This window comes from Notamacropus eugenii, chromosome 6 (genome assembly GCF_028372415.1).
Source record: "Notamacropus eugenii isolate mMacEug1 chromosome 6, mMacEug1.pri_v2, whole genome shotgun sequence".
Taxonomy (NCBI): domain Eukaryota; kingdom Metazoa; phylum Chordata; class Mammalia; order Diprotodontia; family Macropodidae; genus Notamacropus; species Notamacropus eugenii.
The window spans coordinates 143834384-143861888 of record NC_092877.1 but is presented as its reverse complement, the minus strand read 5'-3'; the positions used below and the strand labels follow the sequence as shown (position 1 = coordinate 143861888).

The 27505-nt window shown below is 39.7% G+C and overlaps 1 protein-coding gene across 5 annotated transcripts in view; it reads left to right on the top strand.

Annotated features, from left to right (window-relative positions):
* The window catches only part of TTC29 (tetratricopeptide repeat domain 29), a 265988-nt gene that overhangs the window by 121101 nt on the left and 117382 nt on the right, over positions 1-27505 (top strand). For all 5 annotated transcript variants that reach the window (XM_072621196.1, XM_072621197.1, XM_072621193.1 and 2 more), the window contains one exon: positions 16659-16750. In XM_072621196.1, the coding sequence (XP_072477297.1) occupies positions 16659-16750 (92 nt within the window). The remainder of the gene's footprint in view (positions 1-16658; positions 16751-27505) is intronic.

Here is a 27505-nt window from a genome sequence, read left to right as displayed (position 1 = left end):
CCGATCTCAATATTTTTTTCAAAGTGATTTAATAGATTTTTATATGTAGGAATAAGGCTCTTACTAAGGGTACAACAGACTACTGTTAGATAATCTACCCTCGGAAGTTCTGGTCACTAGAACGTGCCCGTGCATAGGCTCCAATTGTAGGGTCTTCCAAGGCTATGGTTACTTAACAGCCAGGTATATTTGTACAGATACAGCAATGTGATAAAAGCAGTCCCTACCTCTGGATCACAGTATTACCCTGCCAAGGTATTCCTGAACAGTTTCTGTATTTGTACTTACCCCAGTCTCCAGCCTTGTCCAGAACATTCTCTTCATCTCCTTCTCAGCCTTTTATGTGCTCTAGGAACCTCAGTTTTTCCCTTCCCAGGTCCCTTCCATCTGCTTGTGTGTCAGTGGGGCCCTTTTGCCAAAACAACTCGTGGAGGAATTCTCCAGACGAAGGACAGAAGGCTCATCCTTGCTCCCATTTTCTCCTGCTTCCCCGATTGTCACTGCTCAGCCCACAAGCCCCACACTGGCTTGTTTTGTCAATAACCATTTATTTGTTGCCGGGATGGTAGCAGCCATTACATCTGACCTCCCTGTTTCATCAATTATGGATAGATTATTGGATGTGAACATCTGCAAAAGCTCACTGCTGAACTCACCTCCTGGCTGGGATTAGATCAAGTATTAAACTGTTGTTTATTGTCAGGCCAAAACTCTACTGGGAAGCCAGGCGATTCCAAAGCAAGCACAGCTCCATCAGCAAGTACCAAAAATTGTTTAGTATTGCTCCCGTTTCCCTGAAGATTCTATCCATTTATTATTTACACCTATTACTCGTTGTTATAACATACTTGATAAAAGCTCTTGGCAGGTCTCCTGTTCCCAGCTATTGTCACATCTGTCAGGATCGCAACGATTCATAAATTGTTTTCTTTCCCCTCATATCACTCAGAAAGGGTAAGGGATGAAGCACCTTCCCAGCGCAAACAGATGAAGATGGGGCTATTGGGTTTTATTTCCTGGAAATGTGTTCACATGGCCTGATATGAAAACATGACATTCTGGATCTAAATTAGGGTTTACCGAGTTGACCAGAGTAATGGCTTGTGGTAGGAGAGACAGCAGATTGCACAAAGAGAATGTGCTCCAAATGTTTTTTCAGGGCTTTGGTGGATTTCTGGAAAAAGGAAATCAAAATGAATTTTTATTGAATCTTACTCTAAATGAGGAAGATATCAAGTAAGTGGGATTACAAATAGATGGTGGCTTTGTGGCAAAGGAACAGACAAATCTTCCAGTCATCGTTGATTCATGCAGAAATATAGAAATTTTCATAGTATTTCGTATTTATTAAAAACTGTTGGGAATTACTCATGAATACAGAATACTTTCCTGATCCTTCCCCTGATGACTGCAAATGGTTTGGAGCCTAGCATTAAAGCAGAGAAGGAACATGGATAGGGCATGCAATGGAAAGGTCAGAAGGTTTAGGTTTTAACCCTGCATGGTCAATCCAATTTAGCAAACATTTGTTACTTTATTAGGCAGCTAGATGATACAATTGTTAAAGAATGCTAGACTTGGAGTCCGGAAGATCTGAGTTCAGATCCTGTCCTGAACACTAACTGTGGGATTCTGAGCAAATCACTTTTTTCTGCCTCAGTTTCCTCATCTGTAAAATGAGGATAATAAGAGAACCTCCTCCCAGAGTTGCTGTAAGAATCAAATGAGATTATATACGTAAAACATTCTGTACACTTTAAAAGTTAAGTTACAGGGATGTACTTGAAGTCAGTTTGGATTGACTTGGGTGAGCCAGTCAGGAACATTTACACCTTGGGAATCAGCAAAAGCTACACACGATAACTTGATTGATGGTTTCATTGACTGTAGGCGTAAGAAATTGTTGGAGAAAATGTTAGTAATGCAAATTAAAGTTGTACACACAGTTCTTCCCTCTCCCACCCCCCCTCACCCACTCTGCCCCCTCCATAGAGGGCTGGTTGTTAAACATTTACCAGTACGCACCTGGCTAGGTAACTAATATGTGTGAGGAAGCTTGCTAAGTTCTGTAGTCATAAATAAGATGATGTCACCCCTGTCCTTAAACAGCTTCCATTCAATTTGAATGGTACAATACATGGCTTTGGACTTGGAGTCAGGAAGACCTGAGTTCAAATGCTACTTCAGCTGTTTATTAGGTGCATGCCCCTAGGCAGTCTATGCCTCAGAAAGGAGTTGGACTTGGACTTGATAGTTTTTAAGCTTCTGAAGCTTACAGCTACACTGACTTTTCTGACATATGGTGTGTATACGAATGCATGCATGTGTGTGCATATATGTAAAATATATGTTCATATTCCTATATGTGAGAATATGTGTGTACTACCTGGCACAGTGGTTAGAGTGCCAGGCCTAGAAGTCAGAAAGACTCATCTGCTTGAGATCAGATCTGACCTGAGATATGTACTGTGTGACCCTGGGTAAGTCACTTAACTGTTTGCCTCAGTTTCTTCATCTGTAAAATGAAATGGAGAAGAAAATGGCAAGCCACGTATCTCTGCCAAGAAAACTCCAAATAGGGTCTCATGAAGAGTTGGACATGACTAAAACAACTCAGCAACAAAACATATAACATATACATTATATGTGTGTGTAAACTATACATCATATGTATCTGAGTACATAATATAGATGTGCATGTGGGATGTCATGATCCTCTTCAAAAATGAAGGACAAGCACAACCTATGACTGGTCTGAGCCTCCTGAATGGAGAGCCAGCCAGTGGGGTAGCTTAGCTTGTCCTCTCCTTCTCTCTTTCCTTCTCCTCTCCAAAGGAAAGTAGATTTTGATGACTGGAAGCTACCCAGTTAACTTGGGGTTTACTGACTAGATTCCTTTCTTTCTTTCTTTCTTTCTTTCTTTCTTTCTTTCTTTCTTTCTTTCTTTCTTTCTTTCTTTCTTTCTTTCTTCCTTCCTTCCTTCCTTCCTTCCTTCCTTCCTTCCTTCCTTCCTTCCTTCCTTTCCTTTCCTTTCCTTCCTTCCTTCCTTCCTTTCTTCCTTCCTTTCTTTCTTTCTTTTCTTTCTTTCCTCTCAAAGAGGAACCCATCACACATTGGATGGACCACAATAGGTCCCTGCCCAAGCACCACTTAATGGCTCTATTTTGGGCCTTCTAGGCGCAGAGCGAATGTCCAGAGTTACTTTTTCTCTTTTGGCCAGCGACTTGAGGGTCTTTCCCTCCCAGTTTGTTGTTGTTGTTGTTGTTTTATTTTAATTAAAGGGGTCATCCCTTGAGTCACTTCTTAAAGAGGCCTATTCACTGAATGGGCATCCCCTCACTCAAAGTGAGAACCTGAAAAGACCTGGCCTTAAAGGGCTAGGGTCTTCCATTGCGTCCTGGGCCATCTCCAGTGCTCCTGATGAATATCTGGCCACTGCACTCAGATGGCTCTGGAGGAGAAAGTGAGACTGGTGACTTTGCACAGCCCTCCTTCCCTCAAATCAAAGTCAATTGCAAGTCATGTCATCATTTCCCTGATGTCATGGTCCTCTTTGAGAATGAAGGACAAACACAACCTATATACATATATGCACAGATATACGGACAGTGTATCCCAAAAGTCATAGTGAAGTTTTAAGCTTCTATAACTAAAACAGGTGTGGATAGCACATTTATTAAAATAGATTTATAGTACCTATTATGTGTTATGGATGTAAAGACATTTAAAAAAAAACAGTCCCTGACTTCAAGGAGTTTACATTCCATTGGAATGATAACGTTATATGTGTACATTATTTTTGTAGTCCATAGAAACATCAAATTTTATTTCTACAAGGGATAAGAGTTGGACAATCTAAGGGTATTTATGAGGGTGGGATGTTTCCAAGGCTTGATCTCATTAATACCAAAATTTAGAAGGCATTAACAGTATTGAAGCTTCTAAAGAAGTGTGGAAACCACTAAGCTTTGGACCTAGGGACCAAGAATATTTAGTTCAATTAAAAGCTACCAACTGGCAGGACCCTTTTTCATTCTGGCAGTCACCCTCTAGATAAGCCCTTCCCAAACTTCCATACACTTCTCAGCTATGACCTCATGGTTCTACAGGGTCTCTGTCCATGGAACCCAGGAGTCTCTTAACTGATTTGTCTTAAGGAGCTGACTTGAGGGCATTTACTCAGTGTGTTTTGCAAAGTTTTCTGTGGGCACCAAAATTTCTAATTATATTTGTACTAAGATTTAGAGCAAGGAGGGGTCTTAGACATCATCTCATCCAAAATCCTCATTTCATAAATGTGGAAACTGAGGCTCAGAGTTAGTGACCTAAGCAATGGTCACATTGAGAGTTATTCACAGAGCCAGGTCCTCCTAATGCCCAGTCCTTACCCTACTATAGTATGCTGTACCTACAATATACTATTGTACTTATTTGTAGAGTACCTATTTTTTTTAAAAAGGGGAAGTTAAGCATCCAGTAGGTGATAAGTTGTCCAAATGAGGAATAATGGACTTCACAAAGGAAGGACACATTCCCCCCCGTAATCAGTACAGGGTTTTGTTACACTAAGACCACTTCTAGTCTGAAAAAGGTTCAGCAGAATGCCAACTCTTTAAACACTTCCATTTTATGTATTTTATAGAAGGCTGCACACTTGCCCATCCTCTCTGTTTAGTCAATATTACTGTACATATAGATAAGAATGACTATTTATTACATGTCAGATTCTCATGCTTCTTCTGAAAGTCTGTAAGAGCCCCTAAGTGACAAGAGATAGACTGTCTTCACCCTGCTTGCATTATCTCTCTACCACCAGCCCTTGCTGGCTCCAGTAACAGATCTGTGGATGCTGCTGCCCAGGCGGGTCCTCAGCCTGTTACTGTACTGCTTGTCAGAAATCATTAGCGACTCATCCCTTTGACTAATGTTTCAGCTGATTGTCTGAATCACGTTCCAAAACTGCAAATGAGGCAGAACTATCCTTTCTGTTCACCAACTGTGAAATGGCTAAATAGGCCTAGATTGCCAGAAATCAGAAGAAATGTATTTCCAATAACATTTGACAGTGATTTTGAGTACAAGATGGCCAAAATGATTTTCCCCCTTATCACATAAAGCATAGGTCAGGAGAATTGCCCCCTCGCTTTCTCCCCCTCTCAAAGTACCATAGTTTATCTAACGTTGGGCAAAACTTTTTTGTTACAAGGTGGCACAATTGGAGATTTGCCTAAAATTTAAATTATGCAGCATATAAGATTCAGTGACTTCTTATTTATTGGTGGGCTAAGTAGGAGCAGATCTTATCCCTCCTTTTTGTTGTTTCCTCTCTGACGACCCCTCTTTGGTGTGTAAGTGGTATTTGGGACCAGGGGATTTCTTTAAACTCTTTTATAACTAGTAAGCTTGTAGGTGAAACTGGAAATTAAGCTCCTCTATTGTGACTGATTTGCGATGGATCTTACTCACTTTTACTCTGAGATCCTTAAGGACTGAAGTAAAGCATGCTCTGCTAAATAGAATGTTTTAGTCTCTCCTGAATATCGATGGGGGTTAGGAAGCTACTACTGACTTAAAGATGGGGTTGAATTTTGGGCAGAGGAGCTGGGGCTGATGAAGAAAAAAGAAAAAGATGGTACGCACAGGGGCAAAAAACCCACAGCATTCATCTCAGGTCCAAAGAGAATCTATTTAGTCATGATTATGCTATCCAAATATTGGCAGCTTACAAATGGTGTTTGGTCCAAAAATTCATTTGTAAGGCTGTTGTTTGGAACTTGGAACACATTTTTTCCCCTAGAAACATCGTATAGTTGGGTTCCCAGGTGGATTCAGTGCATGCATTCAACATCTAGTCAATCTGTACTCCTAATGGTACCAGCCTAGGTTCAGGGTCCTCATCTGGCACAAGACTGAGGAGGGGAAGGAAGACAGTTTTAATTCTTTTTCCTGGGTGCAGGTCCAGCTACAGGCACATTTTTGAAAAAGGCAGCATTTGTCTTTGTGAATGTAAATGAAACCCTGTCTTTCTGAAATGGTGGGAAACAAAAAGGTAATCTGGTCCAACATTGTGTGTGTGTGTGTGTGTGTGTGTGTGTGTGTGTGTGTGTGCTCAAAACAGCACCTGGCTGCCTGTAAGGAAGAAAGAACTTTGAAAGAAGGAAAATCTACAAAGGCAGAATTCTGCAGAATGAAAGACCTCTAAGAAATACACCTACCCCACCCATCAGTCTTCAGATCACAAGGTTGTTAGTAACTCTATCTTTAAATATGTATGGCAGATAATAGTTGCCTTGTGTTTTATGGATTGTTTTACTTAACATTATTTATTAAAATAATCCATGAAACTATGAATTATCCTATAAAACTATGATCTAACAGCAAAAGTCCAATATTTGGAGTCAAAGGACATCAGTTCAAATCTTTTGCTACTTGTGTGACATAAGGCAAGTTCCATTGTTTCATTTATGAACCCATTTTGGGATTTTCTTGACAGAGATACTGGAGTGGTTTGCTATTTCCTTCTCCAACTCATTTTGCGGATAAGGAAACTGAGGCAAATAGGGTTAAGTGACTTGCCCAAGGTCACACAGCTAATAAGGATATGAGGCCAGATTTGATCTCAGAAAGATAAGTCTTCCTGATTCTGCACCCAGTGGCCTATCCACTGCACTACCTAGCCAGCATAGCTTTCCTTTCATTTCAGTGTACCTCAGTTTCCTCATCTATAAAATGAAGAAATTGGAGCGTCATATAAGATGATAGATTTAGAGCCAGAAGGTGCCTTTGACACTATCTAGTCCAATCACTTCATTTTACAGATTTGACAACTGAGACCCATGTCCCTTAAGATTTTACTCAAGGTCATAAAAATAACTAAGTTGCAGAGCAGGGATTTAAATCCAAGTCAGTCAGTAACATTTATTGAGTGTTTGCTATATGCTAGACCCTGTGTAAGCATTGGGCTTTTTGAAGTTTTTCTTCCTACTATACCATACTGCATATATTCTGTGATTTTATTTTATTCTTACAACTCTATGAAATATAAAAACAGGGATACTATTATCCTTATATTTTCGGTGGAGAAGGAAAATGGAATCACAGTGGGGTACAGTGGATAGTGCACTGAGCTTAGAGTCAGGAAGACTCATCTTCATGAGTTCAAATCTGACCTCAGACACTTACTAGCTGTGTGAACCTGAACAAATTACTTAACCCCTATTCATCTCAGTTCCTCATCCATAAAATAGGGCCACACTGGAGACAGAAATAGCAAAGCACTCCAATGTCTTTGTCAAGAAAGCCCCATGGAAAAAAGTCCTTGGAGTTACATGGAGGCTATCTGACACTCTATGAATGACTGAACTATAAATTGAAGAAAAAGAGAGTGAGTCATATATTTTAATAATATTTTATTTTTCCCCAATTACATGCAAAAACAATTTTAACATTCCCTTGATTTTTGTTTTATTAAGTTTTGATTTCCAAATTCTCTCTCCCTCCCTTCCCTCTTCCAACCCCAGGATGGTAAGCAATCTGATATAGGTTATACATGTGCAGAGTCATCTATTTTTTAACGCATGCCATTGGCCCTCACCATCATGGAAGCTCCTTCTCCCTCCTGCCCTCCACTACTGAAATGAGGGAAACGCTGAGCTATAGTAGAAAGATGAAGAGTGAGAAGACTAGAACTGGTGTCCCAGCTTAGCTGCTTATCACCTGTGAGTGTTGAGACTGACACAAGGTTTAGACAAGACATGATTCTTGGCACTGATCCAAGTGATAAAACACAACACAGATCTACACATTTCCATCTTCAGTGATTCCTGTGCCCATCTTCCAAAGAGAGTCTATGCAACATGCTGGAGTTTAGATCTTCTAATGTTTCATGGATTTTAACGCATCATTTGGTCCTCAGTTATCCCTTTTCTCCATATGTGCCTGGCCTCCTCCCTTTCTGGCCATACATGGCCTGCAACGCATGTGCAAGTCATCTTTGGCAATATGATACAGATTTCTTACATACATTTCTTATGCCACATACATTTTAGTTGAGGCAGTTGGGCTAAATAGTCTCAGAGATCCTTTTTTTGAGATATTTGAATCCATTTATAGTGACTATAAACTTTATTCTTTCTTACTAACACTCAGCTAAAACTTTGGATGGTAGAAGTAGGGCTCAGCCAGGATAAAGAGGTAATTTTGGAGGGGCAGCCTACAGTTGCCTTGAAAGAGCTGGAAAGAGTTAGGTTACCCAAAATAAACATTTTCAGATGTTGAAAGTTTATCCATGGATGGTCCATTGGCCCAAGAATAGACATGAATTTATGTTCCTTCTCCTCTACCTTTTATACCATGTGGCTCCTGTTTTCCAGAACCCAAAACTCATACCAACATTATTGGAAGAATACTTCAGGTATTTGAGCTTAAATAAACTTATGTTGAGCTAAAAAAAATGGGTTCCAAGTCCTGAACAATCATTTTACAAATGAGCTCTTCAAAAGTATCCCATCTCTACATTGCTGAATGCCAGTTTCTCTGCTGCATCCCTCACAAGCTCGGTGGTATGAGAGGAAGCAACCTATGAATGGGACAAGAAGCTGCTTCAGTGATTGGAAGTGAGTGTAGGCTGGGATTGTAAGGCTAGGGGGAGTGACTGCCTTGGCACTTGCTTCTTTAACCAAACAGAGTTGTGGACAAATGGAAAATGTAAAGGGGTCCATCTGAATCAGGAATGGATAAAAGAGAAAAGGAACAGAGGGGAGAGTGGTGCCAAATGGCTTTGTTTGTCTGTTCCCAGATACCCTTGGAACTGCTATAAAAGAAACATTAGAATATTAGAGCAGTAATCAACCTGGGGCAGTGGAAAGGGATTTGAATCAGAGGATCTGCGTTAAAATTGCATGACCATGAACATGCTATTTTGTTTCTCCGTGCCTCACTTTCCTCATTTGTTAAAGGAAAGGAATTCACTAGGTTATTGAGCTACTGATTTCATATATGACAAAATAAAGCTCCTCAAACTCAGAAGGAGAGTTTTTGTCATTTAACTCTATGTGAAGGTGAAAGGCAGTGTGAGGTAGGGGACAGAGAGCTAACTTTGGAGTTAGGAAGACCTGGGTTCCATCTGCCTCTGATACATGCTGGCTGTGTGACCTTGGGGAAATCGCCATAAATAAACAAGCATTTATTAAGAGCCTACTAATATACCATGTGTAGCATAGTGAAGACAGTACTAAGTTCAAATCTAGCCTCAGACACACAGAGCTTTAATACCACTTTAATCTCTGTTTGCCTGCATTTTCTCTTCTGTAAATGGGAGAAATAATAGCCCTTACCTCCCAGGGTTATTGAGAGGACCAAATGAGAAAATAACTGTAAAGCTCTTAGCACAGTGTCTTCCACGTAGTAAGGGATGTGTGATTGTTAGATGTCATTGATATTATTAATGTCATTATTATTAGTTACAGTCAGGAAGAGACCTGGCTTTGAATTCTACCTCAGACACCTTGTAAAGTGACCCAGCACAAGTCATTAATCTCCCTGCCTTAGTTTCCCCATCTATAAAATGAATGGGTTGGACTCAGTGATCTAAGGTCCCTCCCACCTCCTCTAATCCTATGTCCATATGAGTGTGAATAGAATCCCAGGATTCATAGCTACCATGCTGCAGAACCAGGACCAGTCTGCATTGGTAGAGGGAATTTCTCTGCTGGGACTTCTCTATATCAGTGAAACTACAGATGCAGCCAAAAAAACAAACAAAAGCCATCAGATCATCTGAGAGTAAGGAATGTCCAGTTTTCTCTGGTTCTCCAGCTCACTCACACGCTCAGCCAATAAGAATCGCAATAAAAAGGCAATGATCCTGTCAAGTCTGTCAATGTGATTTCAGTAGATGGATTCTACAGAAAACATTTCTTGCCAGAATTGGTATGTGAGCAAGATGTTATCAAAACCAGTCTTTTGTTCCTTGTCACCTTAAAAAAAATAACTGTAAGTGCTCAGATGAGTTTGCTTTTAGAAGGTAACAGAAGTTATGTCTATTTTATTTTAACCATGTGGGCTTGTGTTTTGAAAGGAAAGAAGAAAATAAACATGCATTTAGTAAGCACCTACTATGTGCTAGTCACTGTGCTAAGGAATTTTACATTTATTATCCCACTTGTTTTATTTTACAATTTTTAATCTCATTCAATTATCACAATAATCCTGAGAGGTAGGTGCTATTATTATTCACTGTTTTGTAGTTGAGGAAACGGAGGCAGACAGAGGTTAAGTGACCTACTCATGGTCACAGAAATAGGAAGTATCTGAGGCTGTATTGGAACTCAGGTTTTCCTGATTTCAGGCCCAGCACTCTGTCTATTGTGCCATCTAGACACTTCTTAAAAGGGTCTTCAAGTACTTGGAAGATATGTTCCTCCTCCCTCCAAACCTCTGATGACAAACATATTGTCTAAATCTTTTTTAATCTACAATTCATTAAGACTTTCTTCTCCTTTAATTGGGATCATACCAATAGACAGTCACACTAAGAAAACCCATAATTTATCATATGAAGTAATAATCCTATACAAACCTTTATTTAGAGGCCACTTAACCCACTGGCTACCTCTTATGTTTTCTCGTTGTTTTCATCTTGACTCATTCCCTCCCCTTTTTATGAAACTTTGATCATACTCAGTACTCAGAGACCTCAGAGATGGATCCAGATTTTTCCTTTCATTAAATATTTTGAACTTGCTGATTTTTTCTCCTCCCTTTTAATATTGGTTTGTGCTCCCAGATGTTAACCTTTCAGACCCTGGCTTTGTTATCAGCATATTGCTTGCCACAGGGGCAGGTCAGCAAGTACAGTGGGACCCTCTTAAAGCTCTTCATTTAAGGTAGCCTGCTGAGCCTGTGCTTTTTTTTTTCTTTTTACCTAGTTGTTCTAGGTTTCTTAGTGTTCTAAGCCTGCACGGTTTAGCATGCCCTCCCTAATCACTTTAGCTTTCATTGATCCCCCTGTCCTCCAAGCTGGAGAGTTATTCTGCATGACCCCAGAGGACCAGAGCAATGGATGAAAATGGCAAGAGGGGAATTTGGGCTTGATATAAGGAAAAATTTCCCAGTGGACCCAGAGCCTTAAGTGATTGGGAGTTCTTGCACCTGAAACCAATTCAGTTTAGAGATCATAGATTTAAAGCTAAAAGGAATATTGGGATCACCTAGTCCAAAGACCGCATTTTACATATGAGGGAAGACTAAGCGACTTGCCCAGAGCTACAGATTACACATGAGGTTTAACTGGCCAACTCCCCTCATTCTCATTTAATGAACTCTGTTCTCCCCATTGTCGCAATCACTCCACTTTATAAGTATTTAGGGAAGTTCATTAACCAGATGTGGTGGAGACCTGTGCTTTCACCCTTCTACTAACTAGCTGCTTGACCTTGGTAGCAATCTTGTCCGCAGCCAAGACTCCAACTCAGGTCCTCTGGTTCAAAACCTGTTGGTCCTTCCATTGTGCCATGTTCAACTGGAGGAGTGGAGAGGGGGAAGAGACAGAGACTCCTGGACACCCTGAGGCCAATGTGCATTACCATTACTCACTGATCTCCAGGACTGCATGTGCCCTGGGTCTTTGTATCACACGGATGCAGGGAGTCACCTGCTGAGGAGCAGGGGGGTGGCAAGACCATCCTGGAACTGGGTAAAGTGGAGGTTTGCTTTTTTGGAGCTAAAGAGTTGCCTTGGAGTCCGCTTACCCTCTTCTTTCCTCTTTTTTCTTCTTCCTCCTCTACATATGGGGGAGTGAGAAGAAGGAAACTGTTAGAATCATGCTGTAGTTTTTACAGTTGTTGTTCAGTCTTATACAACTCTCCATGACCCTACTTCAGGTTTTCTTGGCAAAGATATTAGAGTAGTTTGCCATTTCCTTCTCCAGCTCATTTTACAGATAAGGAAACTGAGGCAAATAGGGTGAAGTGACTTGCCCAGGGTCACACAGCCAATAGATGTCTGAGGCTAGATTGGAATTTGGAAGGATAAGTCTTCCTGACTCAAGGCACTCACTATGTCACCTATCTGCCCAGATTAAAAGTTATCCAGCTTTAAAACTTCACAGCTTTAAAGTTATGAGTGTATAATCCCTCATCCCCACATCCTATCAATTATCATGTCCTGCTGATTATACATCATCTCTAACATCCATTCCTTCATTTCCTCTCTATCACATGCTCTCTTTTATCAGATTTATCTGGGTACATGTCACATCCTCTCAGTGGAATGTTTGCCCCTTAAAATAGGATAATTGTCATTTTTTTCATTTTTTTGTCTTGGTATTCTCAATGCTTGGCATAGTTTATGGTACTTAGTAGGAACTTAATCAGTGTTTGTTGGAATGAATTGGAATGAAGCTACTTGAGGGAAGATTCTGTGGGATTTGGTTTAGTCTTTGTATCTTGACTATCTTACACAGTACATTTGAGGACATTTTAGGTTCTCAATATTTATTTATTAAATTAAATTGAATTTAAAGGGTTCAAAGTTGAAGTCAAAGGAAGGAAAGAATATTTCAGGTTGGTAAGGACTCAGTGAAGACTTCCTACAGAAGTTGCCATTTGAGCTAGACCTTAAAAGATGGTCAAGGTTTATTAAAACCAAGTGAGTTTGGGGTAGGACGTTCCAGGTAGAGGGAAGGGTGCTGTTGCTGCAAGTGAGAAGGCAGTGGACATTTACAATGGATTGAACGTGTCAGCTTGGTAATAACAGAGAGTGGTATGTCAATACCTCTCAAAATAAGATTCAAAAGGTCAAGAGGCTCAACATTATAAAGAGCCTTGAAGGCCAAACTAAGAAGTTTGAACTGTATTTAGAAAACAAGAGAAAGGTTTTTCACGCAAGAGTCATGGTTAGTGCTGTGCCTAAGGAAGAAGAGACTGGCAGCGTGGATGATGGATTGAAGGAAAGGGAAGCTAGATTTGGGGGGAACAACTGGAATCATGTGGATGAACAATGAGTCAGTGTCATGTGTAGATGCATCATTGACATCCAAAGAACAGCTAAAGTACTAGCATAATATAGTTATGCGGTAACTTGAGCAATCGGTGAGACTGGGAGACCTGTCACTAGTTTCCATCACCAGTTTGCTGGGTAACTGAGTAGCTTAGTGCAAGCTATTTCATCTCTCTGGGCTTCAGTTTCCCCATCTGTGAAATGTGGTTATTGGACCGGACAGACTCCAAGATCTTTTCAAGTTCTAAAGTTCTGATTGCATCCAGTGGTGGAGGTCTCTCCTGCTACCTGATGTAGTTGCATAGTTTCATCAAAGATTATTGACATTTGCCTACATGGCACCTTCTTTTGAATAAGAACAAAAAAATTCTTTCTGCATTGACCTTGCAAACTAAGCCATGATGGTGGCTTCCTGCTGCTGCTTAAATATAGTTCAGACTTCTTCGTCTGGCGTCCAAGATTCTCTTTTCTTTAAAAATCAGACCAGGATTTAGAATTAGGCTTATGGGAATCTATCTGCCTATCTTCTGGCAGATAGGTGGTGCCGTGGATAGAAAATCTGAGTTTAAATCCAGCCTCAGGCACTTACTAGCTGTGTGACCCTGGGCAAGACACTTAACATTGTTTGCCTCAGTTTCCTCATCTTTAAAATGAGCTAGAGAAGGAAATGCAAACCACTGTAGTATCTCTGCCAAGGAAACCCCAAATGGAGTTATGAAGATTTGGACACAACTGAAAATAACAGCATGACTGTCTTCAGCCATAAAGCTTGGCAAAAAACAAACAAACAAAAACCTGACCGAGAGAGGGACAGAGAGACAGAGAGAGAGAGAGACAGACAGAGAGAGAGAGAGACAGAGACAGAGACAGAGACAGAGAGACAGAGAGAGACAGAGAGAGAGAGAGGAGAGAGAGAGAATTAGAATAGCCTTTCCTCCATATCTCTCTCCATGTTTGGTCTAAACAAGACCTTCAATATTCAGTAGTTTCATGGTCTTAGTCCTTCAACTAAGAAAAATGATGTTCATTCATGCTATGATATCAAATACTTAGGAAAGGGTGAAGAATATTCTCAATATTCTATATTAATTGTTTCTATACTCATCAAGTGTCAAGGTCTGTTTTAACAAAAGAACCAGAATGTTTAATTGATGAGAACCTAAAGATCGATACAATATAACTCAACGGATAGCCCTTTGACAATAGAATTTTAGCATTGTGAGGTACTTTAGAAATCCTCTTCATTGTTGTTTAGTGGTTTTCAGTTGTATCCAACTCTCTATGACCCCATTTGGGGTTTTCTTGGCAAGGATACTGGAATAGTTTGCCATTTCTTTCTCTGGTTCATTTTACAGATGAGAAAACTGAGTCAAATAGGGTTAAGCAACTTGCCCAGAGTCACACAGCTAGAAAGTGTCTGAGGGTGGATTTGAACTCATGTTGTCCTGAAGCTAGTCCTGGTACTGCTTAAAGCAGAATTCCTGACAAGTTGTCATCTGGCTTCCACTTAAGAACCTCCAGTGATGGGGACCTCAGTATCCAAAGGAACAACCTATTTCACTTTCTCTTTTGGACAGCTCTAATTATTAGGAAGTTTTTCCACATTTTTTTTTTGAGCTGAGATATGTCTCTAGTTTATTTTTAATTGTTTTATTATTGCTTAACCTAGCGTTGCTAGTTTTGCCTTCCAGGGACAAGCGAAAGAGGTCTAATCCTTCTTTTTTATGACAACCCTTCAAATATGTGAAAGCAGCTGATTGCTCTCTCTCTCCCTCTCCCCTCACCACCAGGTCTTTCCCTGGCTAAACATTCTCATTTTCTTCAACTGATCTGGTGTGGAACAATCTCTGACTATTCTGACCAAACTTCTCTGGAAGCTCTCCACTTTGTCATTGTCCCTAATCTAAATCCCATAGATAATGAAAGCCTCGTTAAGTGTCTCACACCAGTTAGTGCCACAGAGAACATCCAGACTTTTCTGAGGTGCTTGGTAGTAAACAACAAAACCTCAACAAGACATTTCTGAGGAATACCTTTTCATATCCTGGCTTCACATAAATTATTTCTTCATTAATTGATTTTAGAATCTGAATTAAAAAGAAGCATTCCCGCCCTCCTCCCCCCATTTAGATTGCCAGAAGCTGCCTCAGAAGTTGGATTTAGGGAATATTCATATTCTCCCTCACACCTCGTCTCTATCCCAAACCTAACCAAATGACTTTCACTAATCCTTTCTTAGAAATGTGAAAAAAGGATTTCCATAGAGGGTCTTTAGAGATTTCTTGTGTCCTCATGTGTGTAATAGGTTGGGTCAAGTAACAATGAGGGAAGAAGAAAGAATGGGATTTTCATTTTATGCATTTTTCCTCCTGCCCATTGGAAAGAAAAAAAAAAGATGAAAGGGGAAATTATACAATACAGATGATGTGAGTGTTAAATTAAATTAAGATCATATGTTTGACTGTGGCAGCTCTAATCCTTTGATTATCGAAGAGGTCATCATTAATGGACTGCATTTGTAAGAAAGATTTTTAGTGTATATTAAGTCCTGGTTAACAGATTTTTTGTGTGCGCACAAATAGTGAAAGATATAAGCAATAAAATGACTGATTGAAATGGAATGTAGCCTAAACTCATGCTTTTTAAATCACTATTTGCAGAAAGAAAATGCTGTTTTAAGCTGCTATATTACAGTAGTATGCAGTGCCTTATGTCATTTTGAGTAGTGATGTATCATTTGAAAATCATATTTGAGAAGCATTCAATTATTCCTTCACATTGAAAATTATGTGGATTGGGAAATTTGGGGCTATGAGGCCAAATGCCAAATAATGCTTGTGGGGAGAAGTCACTGATATTGTTGACGAAGGGCTGGTGTGGTACAAGTTCTATGCAGAGAAGTCAACCAATGCTTCTGTTTTGATGAATCAAAGTGTTTTGTGCTGAACACATATAAAAATAAGAATTGATATGAATGAATGAGAAAACATGGACTACGTCCTATTTGCCAAGCATAGCTAAGGGCAAAGGACACACATAAAATAGACAATCCATGCTCTGAAGGAACTCCCCTTCTAACTGGGGAAGAAATAATTAGAGTTTTGCTTCAGGGGCAATAAATGTCCCGAAGTTATGAGTGCAGCGGGCTGGCTACAAAGTGAGGAGGCTTTGTGATACTTCAGGATATCAGTCCTTCAGGGCAGAAAGCCTGGAGGAGGGTGGCCCACCAACATTGGGAAGAGGGGAGTGGCTCTAAGGGTCACCAGAATTCTGAATTCCCTCTGGCAGAGCTGAGAATTGAAGAGTCCGTGTCTCACCAGGAGGGAAAAAGAGGCAGGAGCCATGTAAGAGGGAGATTTAGGGTGGACACGGAGACATCCATCTAGGGTTCTCCTTATATCTATTAGATCTCTATCTATATATCTCTATCTATATATCTATCTTCTCGATCTATAATAGAGAATCTTCCATGAGCAACCAGCAATGAGAGAAGGGGAACAGGGTATTGTGATTGGTATCCGCTTAGGCTGGGGGAACTCCAGACCACTCTCATAGTTCTGGGGCAGAGGCCAACAAAATAATATCAAAACAGTTGGAATTCAAAATCCAAAGTACCTGGCACCGTAATGATTTTATTGTGTTTTTTTTTTCTGTGACAGGCTTTCAACGTCTTCTCAGATATCTCCATACACCTAGATGATGCTATTGGACTAAGCAGGGCTTATGAAGCTATAGCGAAGGTCCTGGTAAGGTAAGTGAGCAAGTCCTGCTGTCCCTGTGAATTCGCTCAGCTATGAAAGGCTGAAATGGTTTGAGGTCTGTCGCTTCCCATGGCTTCCTGCTTAAATTTGAAGCAGAGCCTTCCTTCAATGATCCCTTGCATTATGGCTTATCTTAACCCAACATGCTTTTCTTTCTAAAGTATGGTTTTCCAAATTCTTCTTTGTCAGTAAATTGTTTTCTACGTTGTTATTGTGGTTGACTTTCTTATTTTCCTTAAGCTTTGTAATGACCTTGAAAGACAAAGAACAAATCAGGTCACATTTTATAGGTTAAAACATCAGAAAGCATGCAAGTGTACGCTAGACTGTGGTGGATGTGCCTCACCATTCCTAACCTTTGCAGAGAGCTCTTCTTGGGGAAAAAGCATCTAGTTATTGTTCAGTCCTGCTTCATCCATGAAATCTTTGGTGTGGCAAGCAGAAGAACGAAGACATTTAGTTGCAATAGCAATAGCCTTATCATTTTAAGCTTTCTTGAAGTCATTATGGTTATAATGTTAAAACAGAAACACCAGTACTTATCACAGTGCCTGACATATGGTAAATAATAAATATTAAGGCAGGATTCACATCCAGACCTTTCCTCATAAGACCAATGTTCTTTCCCTATATGTCTCCTTGATGTGCTAGGGACCTTCCTCTAGATTTGCTCGTACAACATGAGTACCTGTTGTAGCTCACTCACTAGGTGACCTGCCCACTCTCTCTTCCAGTCAGGCATCTCTTGGATGATTGTGGCATGGTAGATGGTGTGCTGGCACGGAGCTCTAGGTTTGATTCTGACCTCAGACTCACTTGATATATGTCACCCTGGGCAATTTTGCCTCTCTGAGCCTTAGTTTTCTCATATATCAAGTGGGGATAACAACAGCAACTCCCTCACAAGATTATTGTGAGGATTGAATGAGCATAGAGATAGAGAGATAGATGTATAGATAGAGATATAAACATATACAGAGCTTGATGGTGCACTGGATAGTGTTCTAGGCCTGGAGTGATCAAATCTAGCCTCAGATACTTACTAGCTGTGTGACCTTGGGCAAGTCACTTAACCTGTTTGCTTCAGTTTCCTCATCTGGAAAATGAGCTGGAAAAGGAAATGGCAAATCACTCCAGTATGTCTGCCAAGAAAATCCTGGATGGGGTCACGAAGAGCTGAACATAACTGAAAAACAATCAAACTAAAAAAAAGCATATATCTATCTATCTAGATATGGACATATCTAGATAGATATATACATATGTATATAATATATACATATATACATATATTCATTATATATACACATATTATATATAATATATGTACATATATCATATATAAATATCTACGTATACTGCTTTCAAATCTTAAGACACTATATAAATTATGTTGAAATTATTTTGTTCTCATTATCATCCTGGTTATTACTATGTTCATGTTACTGTTTTCACAAGTCATCACTGGTGATATACTACAGCCTATTTCTCTCTGGGTGTAAGTGAATGTTTCATCAAACGTTAAATAGTGAAAAGACGTTGTGTTAACCTTAACTTCAAATTTCTTTTCATCCATATTTCTTAGGATCATAGATAAGAAATTAGAAAGGACCTCAAGGCCAACAAGTCTACCCCCTTCAATTTTACAGATAAGGAAACTGAGACCTAGAAAGATTAAGTGATTTGCCCAGGGTGACTCAAGTAAAAAGAGTCTGAGGCAGGATTTGAACTCAGATGTTCCTAACTCTTGATCCACTGCCCTATCCAATTTGCCAATCTTGTATTTTATAAAGTAATTTTTTTTGTTATTTTAAGAGCCTGTTAAAAGATTGAGTCTTATGTATTTAGAAGTGCAGTCATTTTCATCTACAATATCATTATGTGTGTACTAGGAAAGGTAATTATTATTAAAAAGTATGCCAAGGGCCAATGGCAATTGCACTGGCCTCCTGAGGACCAGGGAGTTCGCAGGAGCTGTGTAGTCTAAGTTGACAGACATTATACTGACAAAGGAGAGGCTGGAAATATCCTCCAAGGAGACTGGAGCAGTAGCAGTGACCAGGGAGTGTTTTATCCTTCCAGATAAGGAGCGGTGACAGAGCATGCTCAGGGCTGAACCAAGTATCCCTTAGCTTTGCTTCCAAACAAGACTGTCTGGAACAAAAGTGACTTTAAATTTATACAAAGGAACAGTTCTTAACAAGGAAAACTGAAACCTATTTAGGGCTAACCAACCGCATGCTTCTTTGACCAGTTTGGTAGCTCAGTGGATAGAGTTCCAGGCCTGCAGTCAGAAGGACCTGAGTTCAAATTGAGCCTCAGAGCCTTCTAGCTATGTGAGCCTGAACCAGCCACTTGACCCTGTTTGCCTCAGTTTTCTCAGCTGTAAAACAAATTGGAGAAGGAAATGACAAACCACTCCCGTGTCTTTGCCAAGAAAACTCCAAATGGGGTCACAAAGAGTTGGACACGACTGAAGCAACCTAACAAAAACAAATAGCCCAAAGTAAAAGCTACCTTTTATAGCTTGTCCAACTGCTGTATCTACACTATTCTAAATTCATCAAAGAGGCACTCAGGCCAGTGCCTCACCCTGTAGAATGTAGACCTGGCCTACATCTCTACAGTTAGACATCACTTCACATAACCAATGTATTCCTGAAAAGTCTTGTTGGGGTTTTTTTGGTAAAATTAATATCTGTCAACATCCATTATCATTTCAGATATATATTCCCAGAGGAAAGCAACTTTAGGCCAAAATAAAAAAAATATTTTCTCCTGAGTGAAATGTCCTCTGGTCAGTGATGAGTGATGAGAAATTCATCTATATTTGCCTTTTCTCTGGTTACACATGTATTTGACAACATGCTTGTGTTTCACATTGGGTTCTTCCTCTGTCAAGGTTCACGTGGATTTATCATGTGCACTGGGATACTGATGTATAATTCACTTTCCAGTGATGACTGGCAAAGCCTTGGATGACCTCAGCACTTTCGATTGTGGAAGAATTCTCAGCTCAATCTCTCAACATCAAGAATTATTTCATTTCCCGTTCCTAGATTTGTATCCCTGGTCCAGTTCCACGGAACAACAATTACTTAGTGAATCTGGGTTGTGAAAGACTGTGCTGAATATTAATTTTAATTCAATTTAATTTAAAAATACTATATGAGATAATAGTAATAATCATTGGCAGTTATATAGTGCTTTAAGGCTTTTAAATTGTCTGACAAATATTGTCCGTCTTCACAACAACTCTGGGAGATAGATTTAAAAGTTTTATTTTTATTAAATAAAATTTTACTTAAAATTCCTCATTTTGAAAATGAGGAAACTGAGACTGAAGTTGAATAGCTTGCCCAGGGTCACACAGCTAGTCAATGCCTGGGGCTGAAATTGAACTAAGTTTTTTTTGACTCCAGGTCCAATATTTATCCATTGTACTATTTTACTGGATCTTAAACAAAACACATACTAAAATAGTTCCAGCCCTGAAGGAGCTTATTTTCTTTTTATACAACATATACAGATAAGATAAAAAAGGCTCTGTAATGTCAAAGAGAGACAGAGACAGAGGGAAGGACAAACATACTGAGAAACAGATAGGACAGAGACAAAAAGAGTGGCAGACAGAGAAGACAGACAAAGGGAGGAGGGGGGATATATACACACAGAGACAGAGAGAGGGAGGGAGAGACAGTGAGAAACAGAGAGGATAGAGACAGAAATAAAACGACACAGAGAGAGACAGAGGTAGAGAAAAAAACAGATGAGATAGAAAGGGAAGAAAGAGACAGAAAGAGAGATATATATGCACCCGGAGACAGAGGGAGGAGAGACACAATGAGAAACAGGGAGGACAGAGAGAGAGAGAGACAGAGGCAGAGGCACAGAGAAAGAGACAGAGGCAGAGAGAAAAAGAGAGACAGAGACAAAAGAAGAGACATAGATACATACACACACAGAGACAGCAAAAGAGGGAGGGAGGGAGAGACATAGTGAGAAACAGAGCTAGAGACAAAGGCAGAGACAGACAGAGATTCAGGGAGAGAGAAGAGAGAGACAGGAGAGAGAATTAACAATGGAAGATCAGGACAAGCCTTGTATCATAGTTTGCCCCTGAGCTTTGAAAGAAGCTGGTCACTGTACAGGGGTATTGGGGCTCTTGTGGGTGCTAGAGAAAGGGGGGAGACTGGCCATACTTGCTAGTTTGGAAGGGGGTTTCTGTCCAACCAGACAGTTTAGGGCATAAGCAGCAGTAAGTGCTTCATATTCCCCTTCCGCATCATGGTCTCCACATTCATCATGACCAAGCAAAGACCAACTTTTTGCTTAATATATCAACCAGTTAGCCAAGAAGCCATTTTCTTATGATACTTGGGCAGGAGCAATTACACCCCAGCTCATATGTACAGACTCTCTGCTCCTGAATATCTTGCAAAGAGCCCAGTAATTGCATGGTTGACATAGGAACTTCTCTCTATAATCTAGTGCAAAGATGTTGCAAGCACAGTACAGGTCTCCTTCTGAGGCTTCTCCAGAAAACTTGCCTTGTGAGCACAGCCTGAAATCCTGTCCCCAACCAGTTGTCTCACAACATATGCTGTTGACCATCCGTATTGGTGAGAGGGCCCATATTGGAGAGAGTGAATAGGCCCAGGCAACAGTTACCCACAGGTAGCTCCTACTAAGAAGCTATTTCAGTACTAACACATTGCTTGCAAATAAACAATACCTTTAATGTCGTAGGCTCCGCAAATGGGGGCTACAAGCTTGAATCAGAGAAGAACTTCCAAAGTCTAAGTTTTCCCTATTCATGCATTAGTCACATGACATCCATAGGAGAAAAGAATATTTAGCAAATAAACGTTCAGTTAATTCTTATGTTATCAAATAGGACTATTCTCTGAAGTACCATTTAAGCCTTCTCCAGTTATTTGCATTTTTTAGTAAAAGAGAGAGATTTGAACTTGAAATAAATTAAAAGACTTCATGGTATGTGTGCCTGACTGGAAAATAATATGGGTCATTCATGTAGCAAAAATAGAAGCTAAGATTGTCCAGATCCAAATGGTATCCACCAGAGTGTAGGGTTGGCTCTACACAGATTTCTCATATCTTTAGCCAGCGTTTTTAACCTTTACTGTGGCATGGACTTATTTGGCAGTGTGGTGAAGCCAGTGGTCTCCTCAGAATATTGGTTTTAAGTACATGAAATAAGATACATATAATAGCTGCCTGCCACGCACTTCTCTAGCACTTTAAGGGTGCCAAGCAGCTAGGTGGTGCAGTGGATAGAGTACCAGTGCAGGAGTAGGGAGCACCTGAGTTCAAATCTCACCTCACACACTTGATACTCACTAGCTGTGTGACCTTGGGCAAATCACTTAACCCCAATTGCCTTATCCTGGGTCATCTCCAGTCATCCTGATGAATATCTGGTCACTGGATTTAGATGGCTGTGGAGAAGAAGTGAAGCTGGTGACCCGCACAGCCCTCTCTCACTTAAAAACAAAGCCAAGTTCAAGTCATGTCATCATTTCTCTGATGGCATGGTCTTCTTTGGCAACAAAGGACAAACACGCACAAGGGTGTTCAAAGTGCTTTACAAATGTTATTTCACATGATGGTTATATAGGATTACAAAGGAAACAAAAGTTAGTGAAAATAAAGATTTTTTTCCCATCTGAGTTCATGCACCCCCTGAATTCTACTCACAGACTCTTATTACAAAAAAAATGCAAAAGATGCCAATCCTGGTGGGGAGGAACAGTGTCATTTATGTCTTTGTATATCCCCACAATGTCTAGTAATCAGCTGAATAAATGTTTATTGAACAACTATTAAGTTCAAGGCACTGGAGATTCAAAGGAAAAACAAAACAATTCCTCCCTCAAGGAGACTGCATTCTACTGGAAACAGGAACATAATAAAGCACATATACAAATGTCACACTGACTACACTGATCCCTACTTGCACAAGTAAGTAAAGAATAAGAAAAATTGAGGAGAGAAAGAACAGCGATAACTGGGGACATCCCCAAAGGATGCATGATGAAGCTGGACCTTGGGGGATGAAAAGAATTCTGAAGGACAGGGATGACATCAGAGTATATAATCTAAGCCCAAGGAATGGTATGTGAGAATGGGAGAGGGCAAAGATTGAGTACTGGGTTTGGGGAATATCTAGTAGTCCAGTTTGACTGGAGCATCTAATTCATAAAATATTAAACAAGATTGGAAAGGAAGATAGGAGCCAGACTGTGGAAATGCCAGCCTGAGCAGGTTTTTAATTCTGTCTTATAAGCAAAAGAGAATGATTGAAGGTTTGAAAGCAAGGCTGTGACATGATCATATCTGTGCCTTAGGGGGAGAATAGTGGCAACCATGCAAAGGATGGATTGGAGATGAGAGAAACTAGAAGGAGAGAGATCTTAGGAGGTGGGGACAATTCTTTGTTAAAAAAAAAAACTGAGAAATGTAGAGTTACGTTGGACAGGACTTAGAAATTGGGGTGTCTAGAAGAGCCAACAGTGACTCTGAGGTTAAGAGCTAGAGTCACGGTGAAGATGGCAATGACCTTGACAATAATAGGCAAAATTTAGAAAGGCTATATATTTAGGAAGAATGACAGTGAGAGTTCCATTTTAAATCTATTGACTTAGAGATGGTGATGGGATATTTAGGTGAACATATCCAGCATATAGTTAATAATGAAAGGCTGGAGTTCAGGAGAAAGACTAGGGCTATTTTATGGATTTGGAAATCATCTGCATAAAGATAATACTTTAACCATTGGGAGATATCAAGATCAGCAAGAGAAGGCAGGAAAGAGGGAAAAGCAGATGATTCAGGACAAAGCCTTTGAGAATAATCATACTCTGGGGACAAGATATGAATGATGATCCAATGAAAAAGACTGAGAGTGATCAGTGCTTCTTATACTATCCTTGTGGGTGAGGTGGAGAAACATGGATTGTTAGGTCTTTAATGAATGTGTCAGTTGAATTGGTTTGTTCTGGGTCTGACAAAGCTGGATGCCTAGATAGATGTAGATATAGATGAGGTAGAGATAGAAATAGATAGATACAGATATAACGACAGATAAATGCTAGTAGCAAAGCATATATAAGAGTAAAAATACTTTGGACACTGAAAACTTTCAAAGTGAGTATGAGTAAGGCTTGGGGTAACTTAGACTTTCCCCTGTCTCATGAATGGCCTAGAGATTTGTGAAATTATTGAGAAGATATGAATGCTGAGAAAGATTCTCTATTTTGGTTGGTTACTTGAAAATCAGTTTCTACACATATATCATGCCATGTTCCATCATACATTATGGTTCATGTATCATGACAGCGTTTGTTTAGTAGGAACACAGATGAATGCATGGATTTATAAGAGAAATATTTCAAAATGGCCCTAGCTACATCCTCATGCACTATTATCCTTTGACCATTAACTTTTTCTCCACAAGGTGAAATTTAATACAAGGTAAACTCTTTGAGAGTGGAGTTTTGGGTTTTTTGTTTGTTTGTTGTCGTCTTAGTAGCCTCAGCATCTGGCACATTTTTGTTTCTGTTCAGTCATTTCAGTCATTTTCAATTCTTCATGACCCCATTTGGGGGTTTTCTTGGCAGAGATACTGGAGTGGTTTGCCATTTCCTTCTCCAGTTTATTTTACAAATGAAAAACTGAGTCAAACAGGGTGAAGTGACTTACCCAGCCTCACACAGCTAATACGTGCCTGAGATCAGATTTGAACTCAGGAAGATGAGTCTTCCTGATGCCATGCACAGTGCTCTATCCACTGCACAATGCTTGTTGAATTGAATTGAAATGAAAGTTAAGAAAAATCAATGTTGCACATGAAAGCGAATCTGAGAAATTCCTTCCTTTTCTTACTTCCCCAAAAATACATTTTCTTTTCCCTAATAGAATTGTCACTGTAGTGATTTTGCCTGAATTGTTCCAGTTACCTCAAACCTCCACCTGGTTTTGTTTCTATGTTCTTAAAGAGGCTCTTTAGAAGTCTTAGGAAAAATCCCAGAAATACAGATGTGGTTGAGATTCTGTGGCCACAACATGCGATCCAGATTTGTTGTCAATTTCCCTGCCAATGAAGTTTAAATTATTCCTCGAGTAAAACTCCTCCACTGTAGAGATCTTTAGATCAATCAGTATAAAGTTTCATCTGTGAAAATTACCTTTCTGTTAGAGCTGAGATTAATTTCTTTTTGCTTGAGAGAAATGACATGCCCTAGTAATTTTCATATTTCCTTTAAAATAGAACATCAGGCCTTTGATGCGAAATTTCCTAAAAATGACCCCCCAAAAATACATCAAAACATTTCTATTAATTCATGGAATTAAGAAAAGCCTTTTACATTTTCTCCTATCACTGATTCCATTTGCCTTATTACTTTCATCTGTAGCCCACAAACTTGGTGGCACATTCAGCAAACCCCTTAGTGGCTGTTGCGTCTCTGCTCTATCTGATTTCTTCTCTCTGAGTAAATGATTAAGTTTTCATGCATTGGTTCAACCAAAATCTATGTTCACTCAACCACATCCTTTATTGATTACTTCTACTGCAAACAGTAGGCCAAGTGTGATATACATAATTGGACAGTTGTCAGGGGATGTGGGTGTTAACAGTCCTGTTTTCCCAGTTGGAAACTGGAATCACCTTGATACACAAATATTCTGCACTGCTTCATTCTCATTCTTTGGACCGAGGAGTCCTGTTACTCGGAATATATGTTTTTAACTCTCTAAGGTCTGGTTGAATGAATCTAATGATTATACCATATAATATGCTCTCCGACTTGCACCTGTGCACTGCATATAGAAAACTGGAATTAATATTTGTCTAACACTTTAACCTTGTCCTTTAACGTATACAAATCATCTGCAGCTTTCCGGGGTGGAAATGTTTGATTTTTCTCCCGCTGAAAGGAAGATTGGTTTCTAAATCTATTGCTAAATTTTAAATTTAGAAACCTTTTGACCTAAAGAGAGGGCTTGCAATATATGTTCCAGATATTAACAACTTGGCTGAATATAGAACTGCATATTACTCGGACAGGGTATATTGTATAACCAGAAGAAGATTTTTCCTCTAGCAAACTCAAGGTAATTCCTGAATGTTTCAGAAAGTGAGGAGAAAGAGAGAAGGAAACTAGACTCTTCTAGAAATAGTTGCATTTTCACTTTGTATTTCTAGTTCACTGAACTTACTCTTTTTCTGCTGACACATACCTCATCTTCAGCTGGGAGAGCCAAGTCTGGGGTGTGCCACCACCAAAAATATATCTGCTTTTAGGAACATGAACTTAAATAAACTTCACTGGGTACATTTGACCATGGAGATGATTTTACCCCAAGGTTTTGGAGAGATGTGTAAGATAAGGCAGCAATTTTCATCTTTTTTTTCATAGATTCAATTTTCTTTTGAAGGTCACAGTCTAGAAACAATGCAAAGAAATGCATATGTGGCCAGAAACATCTGATGAAGGCTTGCCAAAACATTTCCAGCTCTAAAGATAATGTTCTCTTATTGAGGTGTTCTCTGCTTTTCTTTCTTCTCTAACCTGATAACACATGTCTATTATTCCACAATATACAGATAAAGATTTATTACAATATGGATATCTCCCTGATGTCATCTCTTGCCCATAAAATCCTGGGTTTGGTCTACACTTGAGAAATTCCAGCTCGTGACTGACTGTTTTCTGGAGAGCTCAGCTGAATCTTAAGCACAGAACAAGAGAGCTTTGGAAGGGAGGACAGGCTAGTAAAGGCTAATTCCCCAAACACTAGAAGTGTTTCCTTCCTCTCTTCCCCCTCAGGAACACAAAGTGAAATAGATTCAGAATTCCATTCTACCCTATTTCTGACCCATAGAGCATGAAGTTAATGTGAGAAGGAAGCTATATAGTATTTGACCTTTGGTTTCCAATGGAATCATCCAAAGAAAATTGTGGGTGATTTTATTTGACACAATGCACTTTCAAACCATAACAGAAAGTGCATAGCCAGCCACCTTCTACATGAGGTTGAAGGCAAGGGGACCATTAGCACCTTTAGCTCATACTTAAATATGATTCCATAGTTCAATGGAAAACATACCCAAATTAAGCTTCAAAACTGGCATCAGCATCTGTTGCATGTCTTTCTGTATAGCTTCAATAATGGCAAATTTTCATCTCCTGTTTTGTTATTATTGGAGGGGGGATTTGAGGGAGGGGTATGATAGCTAAAAGTCATCTGAATAAATTCTGGTGAATATTTCAAATATTGATTTTCTCATGTGGTTCACTTATTATCTCTGAGTAAAGTTCCCAAAAACAATTCCAGGAATGTTTCGAGCAATCTTGGTATTATTGAAATAAGTATATAGAGATCCCTTTGGATGTGACTACAAAGCTTCTTATCCTCAGTTAGAGGATTCAGGACTTTATACCACTCTGACTTGGCCAAGACATTTGTATTGTGTACATAAGGGGAGAATTGGACCATAAGCACACAAGTGGCGGGTCCCATAGCCATGTTCTTTCACAACACAGAATATGTCTGACCAATTATTAATCTTACATCTAGGTAAGAGAAGACAAAAAATGAATTAAAGGTGGTCTTGAATAAATTAGAAGTGGTGCAGTTGAATGGTCAGGCCCTTCTTGAGTGTGGCCTTTTGCCTGAATCCAAGTTTTACAGAACAAATCCTTTTATTAAGGGGATTTGTT